The sequence below is a fragment of the Bufo gargarizans genome, chromosome 1 (genome assembly GCF_014858855.1).
Source record: "Bufo gargarizans isolate SCDJY-AF-19 chromosome 1, ASM1485885v1, whole genome shotgun sequence".
In the NCBI taxonomy this organism is placed as follows: Eukaryota; Metazoa; Chordata; class Amphibia; order Anura; family Bufonidae; genus Bufo; species Bufo gargarizans.
In genome coordinates, this window is record NC_058080.1 from 129,230,720 (window position 1) to 129,246,123 (window position 15,404).

General features: G+C 44.3%; 1 protein-coding gene across 1 annotated transcript in view; it reads left to right on the top strand.

Moving 5' to 3' along the window:
- Positions 1-6,986, top strand: part of KLB (klotho beta) — a 50,116-nt gene extending 43,130 nt beyond the window's left edge. Inside the window, exon 5 of the mRNA XM_044298361.1 lies at positions 6,401-6,986. Within this exon, the coding sequence (XP_044154296.1) occupies positions 6,401-6,807 (407 nt within the window). The 3' untranslated portion in view covers positions 6,808-6,986. The remainder of the gene's footprint in view (positions 1-6,400) is intronic.
- Positions 6,987-15,404: the final 8,418 nt, after the last annotated feature.

The window sequence follows — 15,404 nt, forward strand, 5'->3', positions numbered from 1 at the left end:
GTTTAACCCTTTCCATACAGCGGTCCGTACGGACCGCTGTATGGAAAAGGTTAACAGCGCAGGGAGCTCCCTCCCTCTCCCATCGGGGGGCTGCTGTGCCTTTGCAGCCCCTCCGAATGGAGAGGGAGAGAGCTCCCAGGCAGCCCCCCAAGCCCCGTCCTTACCCTTCCCCGTCTGCGCAGTTCTGACCATAACTGAGCAGACGGGGAAGGTTCCCATGGCAACAGGACGCCTTCTCAGGCGTCCTGCTGTCCATGGTGCTGAACAGATCTGTGCTGAAAGGCATAGATCTGTTCAGACAAAGTGTAAAATACAGTACAGTACTATATATTGTACTGTACTGTATTATACAGACATCAGACCCACTGGATCTTCAAGAACCAAGTGGGTCTGGGTCAAAAAGAAAGTGAAAAAAAGTGAAAATAAAGTAAAAATCAAAAAACACATTTATCACTGATTAAAAATAAAAAAAATTAAATTCCCTACACATGTTTGGTATCGCCGCGTCCGTAACGACCTGATCTATAAAACGGTCATGTTACTTTACCCAAACGGTGAACGCCATAAAAATAAAAAATTAAAAACTATGATGAAATTGAAATTTTGCCCACCTTACTTCCCCAAAAAGTTAATAAAAGTGATCAAAAAAGTTGTATGTACTCCAAAATTGTAACAATCAAACCATCATCTCATCCCGCAAAAATCATACCCTACCCAAGATAATCGCCCCAAAACTGAAAAAACTATGGCTCTTAGACTATGGAAACACTAAAACATGATTTTTTTTGTTTCAAAAATGAAATCATTGTGTAAAACTTACATAAATAAAAAAAAGTATACATATTGGGTATCGCCGCGTCCGTATCGACCGGCTCTATAAAAATATCACATGACCTAACCCCTCAGGTGACCACCGTAAAAAAAAAAAAAAAAAGAAACGGTGTAAAAAAAGCAATTTTTTGTCATCTTACTTCACAAAAAGTGTAACAGCAAGCGATCAAAAAGTCATATGCACCCCAAAATAGTGCCAATAAAACCGTAATCTCATCCCGCAAAAAATGAGACCCTACTTGAGATAATCGCCCAAAAACTAAAAAAAACTATGGCTCTTAGACTATGGAGACACTAAAACTTTTTTTTGTTTTAAAAATTAATTCATTGTGTAAAACTTACATAAATAAAAAAAATTGTATACATATTAGGTATCGCCGCGTCCGTGACAACCTGCTCTATAAAATTACCACATGATCTAACCTGTCAGATGAATGTTGTAAATAACAAAAAAAAAATGGTGCCAAAAAAGCTATTTCTTGTTACCTTGCCGCACAAAAAGTGTAATATAGAGCAACCAAAAATCATATGTACCCTAAACTAGTACCAACAAAACTGCCACCTTATCCCGTAGTTTCTAAAATGGGGTCACTTTTTTGGAGTTTCTACTCTAGGGGTGCATCAGGGGGGCTTCAAATGGGACATGGTGTCAATAAAACCAGTCCAGCAAAATCTGCCTTCCAAAAACCGTATGGCATTCCTTTCCTTCTGCGCCCTGTCGTGTGCCCGTACAGCAGTTTATGACCACATATGGGGTGTTTCTGTAAACTACAGAATCAGGGCCATAAATAATGAGTTTTGTTTGGCTGTTAACCCTTGCTTTGTAACTGGAAAAAAAATATTAAAATGGAAAATCTGCCAAAAAAGTGAAATTTTGAAATTGTATCTCTATTTTCCATTAAATCTTGTGCAACACCTAAAGGGTTAACAAACTTTGTAAAATCAGTTTTGAATACCTTGAGGGGTTTAGTTTCTTAGATGGGGTCACTTTTATGGAGTTTCTACTCTAGGGGTGCATCAGGGGGCTTCAAATGGGACATGGTGTCAATAAAACCAGTCCAGCAAAATCTGCCTTCCAAAAACCGTATGGCATTCCTTTCCTTCTGCGCCCTGTCGTGTGCCCGTACAGCAGTTTATGACCACATATGGGGTGTTTCTGTAAACTACAGAATCAGGGCCATAAATAATGAGTTTTGTTTGGCTGTTAACGCTTGCTTTGTAACTGGAAAAAAAAATATTAAAATGGAAAATCTGCCAAAAAAGTGAAATTTTGAAATTGTATCTCTATTTTCCATTAAATCTTGTGCAACACCTAAAGGGTTAACAAACTTTGTAAAATCAGTTTTGAATACCTTGAGGGGTTTAGTTTCTTAGATGGGGTCACTTTTATGGAGTTTCTACTCTAGGGGTGCATCAGGGGGGCTTCAAATGGGACATGGTGTCAATAAAACCAGTCCAGCAAAATCTGCCTTCCAAAAACCGTATGGCATTCCTTTCCTTCTGCGCCCTGTCGTGTGTCCGTACAGCAGTTTACGACCACATATGGGGTGTTTCTGTAAACTACAGAATCAGGGCCATAAATAATGAGTTTTGTTTGGCTGTTAACCCTTGCTTTGTAACTGGAAAAAAAAATATTAAAATGGAAAATCTGACAAAAAAGTGAAATTTTGAAATTGTATCTCTATTTTCCATTAAATCTTGTGCAACACCTAAAGGGTTAACAAACTTTGTAAAATCAGTTTTGAATACCTTGAGGGGTGTAGTTTCTTAGATGGGGTCACTTTTATGGAGTTTCTACTCTAGGGGTGCATCAGGGGGGCTTCAAATGGGACATGGTGTCAAAAAAACTGTCCAGCAAAACCTGCCTTCCAAAAACCATACGGCGCACCTTTCACTCTACGCCCCGCTGTGTGGCCGTACAGTAGTTTACGGCCACATATGGGGTGTTTCTGTAAACGGCAGAGTCAGGGCAATAAAGATACAGTCTTGTTTGGCTGTTAACCCTTGCTTTGTTAGTGGAAAAAATGGGTTAAAATGGAAAATTAGGCAAAAAAATGAAATTCTCAAATTTCATCCCCATTTGCCAATAACTCTTGTGCAACACCTAAAGGGTTAATGAAGTTAGTAAAATCAGTTTTGAATACCTTGAGGGGTGTAGTTTCTTAGATGGGGTCACTTTTATGGAGTTTCTACTCTAGGGGTGCATCAGGGGGCTTCAAATGGGACATGGAGTCAAAAAAACAGTCCAGCAAAACCTGCCTTCCAAAAACCATATGGCGCACCTTTCACTCTACGCCCCGCTGTGTGGCCGTACAGTAGTTTACGGCCACATATTGGGTGTTTCTGTAAACGGCAGAGTCAGGGCAATAAAGATACAGTCTTGTTTGGCTGTTAACCCTTGCTTTGTTAGTGGAAAAAATGGGTTAAAATGGAAAATTAGCCAAGAAAATGAAATTCTCAAATTTCATCCCCATTTGCCAATAACTCTTGTGCAACACCTAAAGGGTTAACTAAGTTTGTAAAATCAGTTTTGAATACCTTGAGGGGTGTAGTTTATAGAATGGGGTCATTTTTGGGTGGTTTCTATTATGTAAGCCTCGCAAAGTGACTTCAGAGCTGTAGTGGTCCCTAAAAATTGGGTTTTTGTAAATTTCTGAAAAATTTCAAGATTTGCATCTAAACTTCTAAGCCTTGTAACATCCCCAAAAAATAAAATATCATTCCCAAAATAATTCAAACATGAAGTAGACATATGGGGAATGTAAAGGCATCACAATTTTTAGGGGTATTACTATGTATTACAGAAGTAGAGAAACTGAAACTTTGAAATTTGCAAATTTTTCCAAATTTTTGTTAAATTAGGTATTTTTTGGTGCAAAAAAAATTTTTTTTTTAACTTCATTTTACCAGTGTCATGAAGTACAATATGTGACGAAAAAACAATCTCAGAACGGCCTGGATAAGTCAAAGCGTTTTAAAGTTATCAGCACTTATAGTGACACTGGTCAGATTTGCAAAAAATGGCCTGGTCCTAAGGTGTAAAAAGGCTGTGTCCTTAAGGGGTTAAGGATTAAGATACGGTGGGTCAGGACCACGTTAAAGTGTGGAGGGGTGGCTTAGCAATGTCCCTCTCACTGCAATAAAGTTTTCATCACACTCCTGTGAGCGCCACGGCCTTCTCGACACTCATCAACTACGGCACCGTGCATTGTATGTGCTCGGTATTGCAGCTTAGCCCCATTCACTTCAATAGGGCTCAGTTGCTCCTAGACCATGTGTCCGATAAACGTGTCGTCACAGGCCCAGGAAAAGCTCAGAGAAAGGCGCGGTGCTACTGCAAGTGTTGCTGCCTTCTCAAACAGCTGATCGGCGGGGGTCCCAGTTGTTGGACCCCCACCGATCACATACTGATGACCTATCCTGAGGAGATAGTAATTCCCTGGGATGAAGCTTAGGTCTTTGCGGATTGAGCACATGTAACTTCCTCTCACTTCCTCCACCAGCACACTACACACTGAGCGAGGTGTGGATCTAAGTCCATCTCCTAGCTTCCTACAGCAGCAGAGGCAGGATTATTAACCCTGACTGATCCATACACAGCATTAACATATTAAATAACATTACACAACAAAAACTATTTGCATGTACCCTATTCTGGGGTATTAGAACTTATACTTAGCAGAGCAGGGATTCTCAAAAAGGAGACCCTGCTCTATGACATCCAGAAGTCTATAATAACCACCAAAACTTAGACAGTTGGAGGAAACTGTCACATGCTGGCAATGTGTACTTAAAACTAATACTTGTACCTAGTCAGCAGTTAATTGTTTAATGATGAAAATAAAAAATCCTATAAAGCAATTACCCAGGTACTTTCACTGCCCTTTTACGCAGGCTGATGGTCGGGAGCAAATGTTCCTAGGAATGTTCATGCCTAGGAACCTTAAAGAAGTACTCCCACAAAAAAATGTATTCTCTTACCTGTTAGAAAGGTACATGATGTAAACTGTTATGAAGGTAATTTCGGTGGGAATCACAGAAATTCTTATTAAAAGGGTTCTCCAGGAATGATTTAAAATGGCCACCAGCAGCCTGTCCAAGAATGTGAGCAGGACTGGTTGCCCCCACTTGCAGAGCTGCCTAGCAGCGTGGGGAGTGGGGCCTCATTACACATTATACTGCTCTACAATAGATGGTAATGATGTGATCCTGCCTATGATATGCCATCATGGCTGAGCAGCCTGACAGGAACACTCACTAATATATAGTATGCGCAAGTGCCATAGCATAGTGTGCAGTGAGATGATACCCCCTAGACAGCTCTGCAGGTGAGGCAAATAGTGCTGATCACATTGTAGGACAGGTGCTTGTGGTCATTTTAAATGATTGCTGGAGAACCCCTTTAAGTAAGCCGAAATAGAGCTGGGCATTGTAGATTTTAGAAGATTTTACAGATTATATAGGCAGAGGATCAGAGGAAACCTACATACTACATCCTATACACAACCTTGGAAACGTGCATATGTCAGCTGTAAAGACTGCACTGAATGTGTACCGTGCCTGTGTGAACCAACTATCGAACTGCCTCAGTAAAGTACAATGGACTTGTTGCATTAAAATCTGGTTTTATTATTGTACGGCCTCACGACCGTTGTGTGCTTTGCTGTGCAAATTGCGGATCCACAAAACACAGATGGTGTCCGTGTGCATTCCGCAATTGGCGGAACGGCGCGGACAGCCATTAATATAACTACCTATTCTTGGACAAGAATAGGACAGGTTATATTTTTTTGCGGACCACGGAGCAACGGATGCGGAAAGCACATGGAGTGCTGTCCGCAACTTTTGCGGCCCCATTGAAGCGAATGGATTTTCATCCAAGCTGCAAATACTGCGGCTCGGATGCGGACCAAAACAACGGTCGTGTGCATTAGGCCTACCGCACTGCACTACAGATTGCATCATCGTATCACTGCCGGCCTTAGAGAGCCACCATGACTACTATCACTTTATTCTGCATTACTACTCCTATCCTCTCCACCTTCCTACTTGGTCGCTGTATGGCTATGACTGTCTGTAGCAGTTAGGCCAGGCCACATATACCTAGCAACCAGTCCTTGTGTTGATACTGCAATCAGGGGTGCACCTAGCCTTTCTGCTGCCTGAGACGAAAACTGAAACAGCGCCCCCCCCATGCCAATTTCTTAACCTAACCCCTTTGCCACAATGAAAGCGCCCATTGCCCATGGCCCTTCCGCTGCCCCCTCTTGCCCCTACCTGGTGCTGCCTGAAGCGATCGCCTCACCTGGCCTCATTGGTGGTGCACCCCTGACTGCAATATTACCAAAGAGGGGAAAAAGGTGAGTTGGCCACAGTCGAGTGATTCCCATTTACATTATGCATTATTATTAAAGATTTTTCAAGTCCTGCAAGAAAATTCTAAGATTATAAAGATTCTAATATGAAAATCTAAAAACAATATAAGGATTAAAAAAGTTATTATTGCTGATAGGTAGAAATATCTAAATGGTTGCACTAATCCAGTCTTGTCTTGTGATTTGTCTTCTAGCCTACCTACAGGATAACATCAACTTGAAGGGATATTATGCATTCAGACTGACTGATAAAAGTAAACCACAATATGGATTCTACAACTCCCCCATTTACAACATTAAAGCCAAGGCGTCAGTGAACGTGTACAGAGCAATAATCACCGCCAACGGCCTACCACTTGACCAAGCTGGGAACTCCTGCAAAATGACGAAGGAGGAGGACACGTGTTCGATCTGTACGTTTCTAGAGGAGAAGAAACCTCTCATCTTCTTCAGCTTCTGCCTGTTCTCCACGTCCGCACTTTTATTAACTGTTACAATAGTCCGAAAGTACAAGCGAAAGAGGAGAAAACTGCACTCTGCCAAACACCATCACAATGCCTGCTTCCTCATTAAAAAGAAGGGTGGTTTTAGCCAATGCTGATCCCGATTGCACCTTGAATTGACTATTTTCCCTTAGATTCACTCCATTTGTTCTCTGAAGTCAAAGATGTATAGACTGTTGCTATTGCTGAGGACATCTACAGGAGCTTCATCCCTCCGACATATTTATATCTCTTGACTTGCTTTGCTGGCGCAGAAAACTGATGTTCTCATGAGAGGAACTTATACAGGAATTTATTTATAAACTTGAGATTCTGATGAACTGTAAATTTTGCATTATTTAAAAAGAAAAAAAAACGACCTTTCCAGAATATTGTTATTTGTTTGAAGTTTAAAAGATTGGTGGCACTTTTTATGAAAATACTGTTATGTATGTAATGAGAATGCTGGGGTTATGCTCCTTCCTTAAGAGGTCTTGTAACCACTCTTGACATGTCTTAGCAGCTACTTGTATCTTCCCTGTAATAACAATTCTGGGACATCTATTCTTATGACTCTATGGTGTGCCATTCCTTTATTATTCCTTTTAGAAATTGCGGACAAATTAATAGCAGTCTGTAATAAGGGTCCAGATGGGTGTTACCAGTTGGTAGTGTGTCCCTGCACTGTCTGACAATGGCAGCACTGATTAGATGATATCAGACTGTGGAGGGGAAACACACCCTACTGATAATACCCAGCTGGATTTGGAAACCGCTAGCATTTCATTCATAGCTTCTATCAGTTATAATAAAGGAATGGCACATCATAGAATTATGAGAATAGATGCTCAAGAATTATTATATGGGGAATGCAAGTTGTTACTTAAAAGACATGGGCCAATGATAATGGTAACTATCTGGAGGGAGAGTTCCTAGAAATACTCATTCATGAAAATTGCCTTGAGTAAAGGTGCTGCCTCTTGTTCATTGGGTGAAAGCATCACTGACACAGTCACCTAAATTATAATTTTTTGGGCAGCAGATTGTGCTGTTTAGATGGCAATCTGATGACCAGAAGCAATGATTCTCTAGGGGAACGAGCAAGTGCAGAAGCACAGTAATACACACAGTAGAGACCACTCATTCATAGGAGAGATTGCTGCAAGTAAGTGCAGTTCTCACCTCCTCTGACAAGCAGGCAATTATTGGATTGAATGGTTCTTTCCCGATAATTGCCCTTGTGAAGGGGCTTCTACCTTCTACTTTGATTATAGGGTTAAAGGGGTTGTCTGAGATAATAAAAAATTGAAGACAAGCCTAAAATGGTTTAAAAAGAAAAAAAATAATAATAATTTATTCTCACCCCTTTCAAGAGTGCAGTTCTTTGCAGTGCTGGTCCGCTTCTCCTTGGTAAGCAAACAGAGGTGCTCACATGTCTGGATAGCGCACATGATGGCTGCAGCCAATCAGTTTTTTTTCAGTCAGCGTGTTGCTAGTGACACATGTAAAGTCTTTCATCAGCAAATGAACCATTAACATAAATGCAGTTAACAAACACCATCAGTGATCATTAATGCGGCAGTCATCGCATGTATAAGGATGACCAATCGTTAATAGATTTTTTCCCCATATGGTTTTCATTTTTTGACAGCATATCCCCTTTTTACAGGGCAATGTGCTGGCAACAAATTATGATTTTTATTTGCACATAAAAGAAGTAATAAGCCAACAAATAAATGCTTGTTGGTTGTCAGGTGATGTTTATATAGTACAGTGTACCTTGTATTACTTGTTCTCGATCACTGGCCCTTAGTTGAATAGAAAATAAGTGGTCACTAGGTTTTGGTGCTGCTTATCATATGGAAGACGGTAGATTCAGACAAGTCACAGGTCAAGAAAGCTACAACCAAAATTCCCAAAAGTTGGACTCCTTTCAACAACAGCCTATAAACGTCTGTGAGGAGACCATATGCTGGAGTTTTGGGAGAAGAACGCTGCCCCATTCTTGTCTGATGTAGGATTCTAGCTGCTCAACAGTCCGGGTCTTCTTGGCATCAAATATTTTCTATTGGTGAAAGGTGTTGTCACTACCAGAGCTTTGAGACGTTCTCAAAGCTCTGTGTCTCCACCCCTGTGATGATGTCACTTAGGGTTGGAGGTTTTCTCACTGTTCTGTTTCTCCGCCCCTGTGATGAGGTCTTACTCTCAGCTGTCTCTCCTGCGTTTGATTTCTCTGCCTTTAAATCACCCCTCCTCCTATTGCAGGGCGTGGATTATATTTCTCCTTTCAGTTGTAGCTCTGCCTTGAGTATCTTCACTCCTTTAGCTACTAGTTCTCTGGACCTGTGTTCTGCTGCTGCAAGCACTCCGGATATTGCCAGCGGTCCTTGGATCCGTCTTCTCTACGGCTGCAGCTCCATCAGCTAAGTGTGCAGACTTTGTTATGTACCTGGTGATTTCCTGACTGGATCTGAGGTGGCCCCGGTTCCCTCCTTATTCTGTGCAGGGCATCGGAGGCCGTGCCCCTTCCACTATCGTAGGGGTTACAGGGCTCATCAGTCTAAGGTACGCGGGCATGCCTCGTTCCACCATTTGGATCCGGGCATGTGCTTTAGCAGCATAGGGAGAGTGTTGAGGGTCTGACAGGGGTCACCCTTTCTCTTCCCTAGTTTGGGTCCGGTCAGTAGCTCTTTTTACTGTGTATACTCTTGTTACCCTTAAACAGCCGTGACATTATAATCCACCAAAACCGTCCTTGTTGACATGGATCCGCTTTCTGACCTGGTTGACCGCATGCAGGGTCTTTCTTTGGAAGTAGCGGATCTCCGTCAATCTCTGACTCAGCTACAAGCATTGGGCTCTGCTCCGGCTCATGGAGTCTGTTGCGAGCCAAAGGTCTCACTTCCGGAAACGTTCTCCGGGGGCAGTGAGAATTTTGTTCGCTTCAGAGAGGCATGTAAACTCCATTTTTGTTTGTGTCCCCACTCCTCTGGTAATGAGGAACAGAGGGTGAGGATTGTCATCTCCCTGCTCAGAGGTAATGCTCAGACTTGGGCTTTTTCGCTGCCATCAGGGGATCCTTCCCTGCGATCCGTGGAGAGGTTTTTTGTGGCCCTGGGGCAGATATATGATGACCCGGATCGTGTTGCTCTGGCAGAATCGAACTTACGTGTTCTATGCCAGAACAAACTGTCTGCGGAGCTTTATTGTTCTGAATTTCGGAGATGGGCAGCTGATTCAGGCTGGAATGATGCTGCACTCCGAAGTCAGTTCTGTCATGGTCTCTCAGAGGGTTTGAAAGATGCCTTTGCTTTCCATGAGAGACCAACATCCTTAGAGTCTGCCATGTCATTGGCGGTACGCCTTGACAGGCGTCTAAGGGAAAGAAACAAGACCTCTCCGTCCAGCCATTGTCAGTCTAGGGGCAATGGTGCGGACTCATTCAGCATGCAGGGGTCTCATCCTGTCTCGCTCCCCTCTGAGGAGGAGCCCATGCAGCTAGGCCGACTTGCCCCTGATAAAAGAGGATTTAGTCCTCAGAATATGGTGTGTTTTTGTTGTGGGGGCATAGGTCATTTGGCAAATGTTTGTCCGTCTAGGAGATTCCTGAACTGTACTAAGAGCGATAATAAGAGAAAAACCTCAAGAGGTAGATCATCAAGTTCTGCTTCATCTGCTACTTTGGGCAAAGTTGATGTGGGAATTGATGCTTTTCCTCTGACCTGCAGTTCCCGTTTTCTCCTGTCTGCCAGGGTGGCGCTAGAGAGCAAGGTCATTCCTTGTGAGATTTTTGTCGATAGTGGAGCGGCCGTCAATCTTATTGACACTCAATTTGTAGCTTTGCATGGGTTTCAGGTTTGTACATTAGAAAAGGATATACCTGTTTTTGCTATTGACTCTGCCCCACTCTCGCAGAAATCTCTGAAAGGCATTGTTCACAATATCCGGCTAGCTGTAGGTGACACTCATGTGGAGGAGATATCTTGTTTTGTCCTTAACGGATTGCCTTCTCCTCTAGTTTTGGGGCTACCCTGGCTCACTAGACATAACCCCACTATTGATTGGCAAGGAAGGCAAATAAATGAGTGGAGTGACTTTTGTAGAGAGAATTGTCTCACAGCCACTCTTGCTGAGGTGTCTACTAAAACTCTGCCATCATTTCTCTCTGATTTCTCGGATGTGTTTTCCGAGAGCGGTGTTCAGGAGCTACCTCCTCACCGGGAGTTTGACTGTCCCATTAACCTCATTCCCGGCGCCAAGCTGCCAAAGGCACGCCTCTACAATCTCTCACAACCGGAGAGACTCGCAATGCGAACCTATATCTCTGAGAGTCTCGAGAAGGGGCATATTCGTCCCTCAAAGTCGCCTGTTGCCGCGGGTTTTTTTTTTTGTTAAAAAAAAAGATGGCTCTCTGAGACCTTGCTTAGATTTTAGGGAGCTGAACCGTATCACGATTCGCGATCCCTATCCCCTTCCTCTGATCCCGGACCTCTTCAACCAAATTGTTGGGGCCAAGGTGTTTTCCAAATTGGATCTGAGAGGCGCGTACAACCTGGTCAGGGTCAGAGAGGGGGATGAATGGAAAACGGCCTTTAATACCCCTAACGGGCATTTCGAGAATCTCGTTATGCCTTTCGGCCTGATGAATGCTCCGGCCGTCTTTCAGCATTTTGTTAATAGTATTTTCTATCATTTAATGGGGAAATTTGTATTGGTGTATCTTGATGATATTTTGATTTTTTCCCCTGATGTTCAGACTCATCAGGATCATCTTTTTCAGGTCCTGCAGATACTGCGGGAAAATAAACTGTATGCCAAGCTGGAGAAATGTCTTTTTATGGTATCAGAGATTCAATTTCTGGGTTTTCTCCTCTCTGCTTCTGGTTTTCGCATGGATCCGGAGAAGGTCCGTGCTGTGCTGGAGTGGGAGCTTCCTGAAAATCAGAAGGCATTGATGCGCTTTCTGGGTTTTGCTAACTACTACAGAAAGTTCATTTTGAATTATTCCTCTATTGTCAAACCCCTTACTGACATGACAAAAAAGGGGACGGATTTTTCCTCTTGGTCGGAGGAGGCGCTTGCAGCCTTTTCTAAGATTAAAGAGAGTTTTGCGTCTGCTCCCATCTTGCTGCATCCCGATGTTTCCTTACCTTTTATTGTTGAGGTGGATGCTTCCGAGGTCGGTGTGGGTGCAGTTTTGTCCCAGGGCCCCTCTCCTGCCAAATGGCGACCATGTGCCTTTTTCTCTAGAAAACTCTCCCCGGCAGAGAGAAACTATGATGTGGGAGATAGGGAGTTGTTGGCCATCAAGTTGGCTTTCGAGGAATGGCGCCATTGGTTGGAGGGGGCCAGGCACCCTATCACCGTTTTTACCGACCATAAGAATCTGGCGTACCTGGAGTCGGCCAGGCGTATGAATCCGAGACAGGCCAGATGGTCTCTGTTCTTCTCCAGATTTAATTTTGTTGTTACTTTCCGCCCTGGGATCAAGAATGTGAAGGCTGATGCTCTCTCTCGCTGTTTTCCGGGAGGAGGAAACTCTGAGGACCCGGGTCCCATTTTGGCGGAGGGGGTAGTTGTTTCTGCTCTATATTCCGATTTGGAGGCCGAGGTCCAGGCTGCCCAGTCTGAGGCACCTGCCCGTTGTCCCTCCGGGAAGTTGTTCGTGCCTCCTGAGCTACGTCACAAACTCTTTAAGGAACATCATGATACAGTTCTTGCTGGTCACCCCGGGAGTAGAGCCACGGTAGATCTCATTGCTCGGAGATTTTGGTGGCCGGCTCTTCGTAAGTCTGTGGAGGGTTTTGTGGCGGCTTGTGAGACGTGCGCTCGCGCTAAGGTCCCTCGTTCACGACCTTCAGGTTCCCTTCTCCCGTTACCCATACCTTCCCGTCCTTGGACACACCTGTCCATGGACTTTATCACGGATCTTCCTCGTTCCTCGGGGAAGTCGGTGATCCTGGTGGTCGTGGACCGTTTTAGCAAGATGGCTCATTTCGTTCCTTTCCCTGGTTTACCCAATGCTAAAACGTTGGCGCAAGCTTTTGTCGATCATATTGTTAAATTGCACGGCATTCCCTCTGAGATTGTTTCCGATAGAGGCACGCAGTTTGTGTCCAGGTTCTGGAAGGCTTTCTGTTCTCGCCTGGGGGTTCGGCTGTCCTTCTCTTCTGCTTTTCACCCGCAGTCGAATGGTCAGACTGAGCGCCTCAATCAGAATCTGGAGACATTTTTGCGCTGTTTTGTGGCAGAGAACCAGGAGGATTGGTGTTCATTTCTCCCTCTTGCTGAGTTTGCTTTGAACAACCGTCGTCAGGAATCTTCTGATAAGTCACCATTTTTTGGTGCATATGGGTTCCATCCGCAGTTTGGGACATTCTCGGGAGGGGCTCTTTCTGGTTTACCTGAGGAGGAGAGATTTTCCTCGTCTTTGTCTACCATTTGGCAAAAGATTCAGAGTAATCTCAGAAAGATGAGTGAGAAGTATAAGCGTGTGGCTGATAAGAGACGTGTGCCTGGTCCGGACCTGAATGTGGGTGATCTGGTGTGGTTGTCTACAAGAAATATTAAACTGAAGGTTCCCTCCTGGAAATTGGGCCCCAAGTTTATTGGGCCTTATAAAATTTTGTCAGTCATCAATCCTGTTGCCTTCCGCCTTGATCTTCCACGGGTTTGGAAGATACATAATGTTTTTCACAGATCTCTCTTAAAACCATATGTCCAGCCCACGGTACCCTCCTCTTTGCCTCCTCCTCCGATTTTGGTTGATGGCAATCTGGAGTTTGAGGTTTCCAGAATTGTGGACTCTCGCATTGTCCGTGGTTCTCTTCAGTACCTCGTTCATTGGAAGGGTTATGGTCCTGAGGAGAGGATGTGGGTTCCGATGTCGGACATTAAAGCCACTCGCCTTATCAGGGCATTTCATAGGGCTCATCCTGGGAAGGTGGGTCCTGGGTGTCCGGAGTCCACCCGTAGAAGGGGGGGTACTGTCACTACCAGAGCTTTGAGACGTTCTCAAAGCTCTGTGTCTCCACCCCTGTGATGATGTCACTTAGGGTTGGAGGTTTTCTCACTGTTCTGTTTCTCCGCCCCTGTGATGAGGTCTTACTCTCAGCTGTCTCTCCTGCGTTTGATTTCTCTGCCTTTAAATCACCCCTCCTCCTATTGCAGGGCGTGGATTATATTTCTCCTTTCAGTTGTAGCTCTGCCTTGAGTATCTTCACTCCTTTAGCTACTAGTTCTCTGGACCTGTGTTCTGCTGCTGCAAGCACTCCGGATATTGCCAGCGGTCCTTGGATCCGTCTTCTCTACGGCTGCAGCTCCATCAGCTAAGTGTGCAGACTTTGTTATGTACCTGGTGATTTCCTGACTGGATCTGAGGTGGCCCCGGTTCCCTCCTTATTCTGTGCAGGGCATCGGAGGCCGTGCCCCTTCCACTATCGTAGGGGTTACAGGGCTCATCAGTCTAAGGTACGCGGGCATGCCTCGTTCCACCATTTGGATCCGGGCATGTGCTTTAGCAGCATAGGGAGAGTGTTGAGGGTCTGACAGGGGTCACCCTTTCTCTTCCCTAGTTTGGGTCCGGTCAGTAGCTCTTTTTACTGTGTATACTCTTGTTACCCTTAAACAGCCGTGACAGGTGTGGACTGCGGCAGGCCAGTTCAGCCCCCGGACTACTCTTTTGCAAAGCCATGCTGTTGTGATGGATGCAGTTTGTAGTTCAGCATTGTCTTGCTAAATATGCAAGGCCTTCCCTGAAAGAGACGTTGTCTGGATGGGAGCATATGTCGTTCTAAAACCTCTATATACTGTTCAGCATTGATAATGCTTTTCCAGATGAGTAAGATGCCCATGCCATAGGCACAAATGTAACCTCGTACCATCAGATATACAGGCTTTTAAACTGTGTGCTGATCTGGATGGTCACTCTTCTCTTGAGTCCACAGGACATGGCGTTTGTGACTTCCAAAAAAAATTTCAAATTTTTTCTAATTTTGTCTCAATTTGTCCTTTTTAACTGAGCTTTGACCCATACTGTTGTTTTTGGATCGTGTTGACATATGACTTCTTCTTTCCATGAACAGCTTTAACTTGCATTTGTCGGTTGCACGGCAAAGTGTGTTCACAGACAATGATTTCTGGAAGTGTTCCAGAGCCCATGTTCTGATTTCCAGTAAATAATCAAGTCTGTTTTTAATGTAGTGCCCTCTGAGGGCCTGTAGATTACTACCATCCAATATTGACTGTCGGCCTTGCATTTCGCCAGATTCTCTGAATCTTTTGATGATATTATGTAATGTTGATGGTGGGATATTCAAAGTCTTTGCAATTTTACATTGACAAACATTTTTCGCAAATTTTTCCACAGTTTTTAGATGCAGTTTTTCACAGATTGGTGAATCTCTGCCCATCTGCTTCTCTAACATTCTCATTTAATACCCAGTCATGTGACTTAGGCTACTTTCACACTAGCGTTCAGGTGTCCGCTCGTGAGCTCCGTTTGAAGGGGCTCACAAGCGGCCCTGAACGCAGCCGTCTGGCCCTAATGCATTCTCAGTGGAGGCGGATCCACTCAGAATGCATCCGCCTGCCAGCGCTCAGCCTCCGCTCCGCTCAGTGAGCGGACACCTGAACGCTGCAAGCAGCGTTCGGGTGTCCGCCTGGCCGTGCGGAGGCGAGCGGATCCGTTCCGACTTACAATGTAAGTCAATGGGGA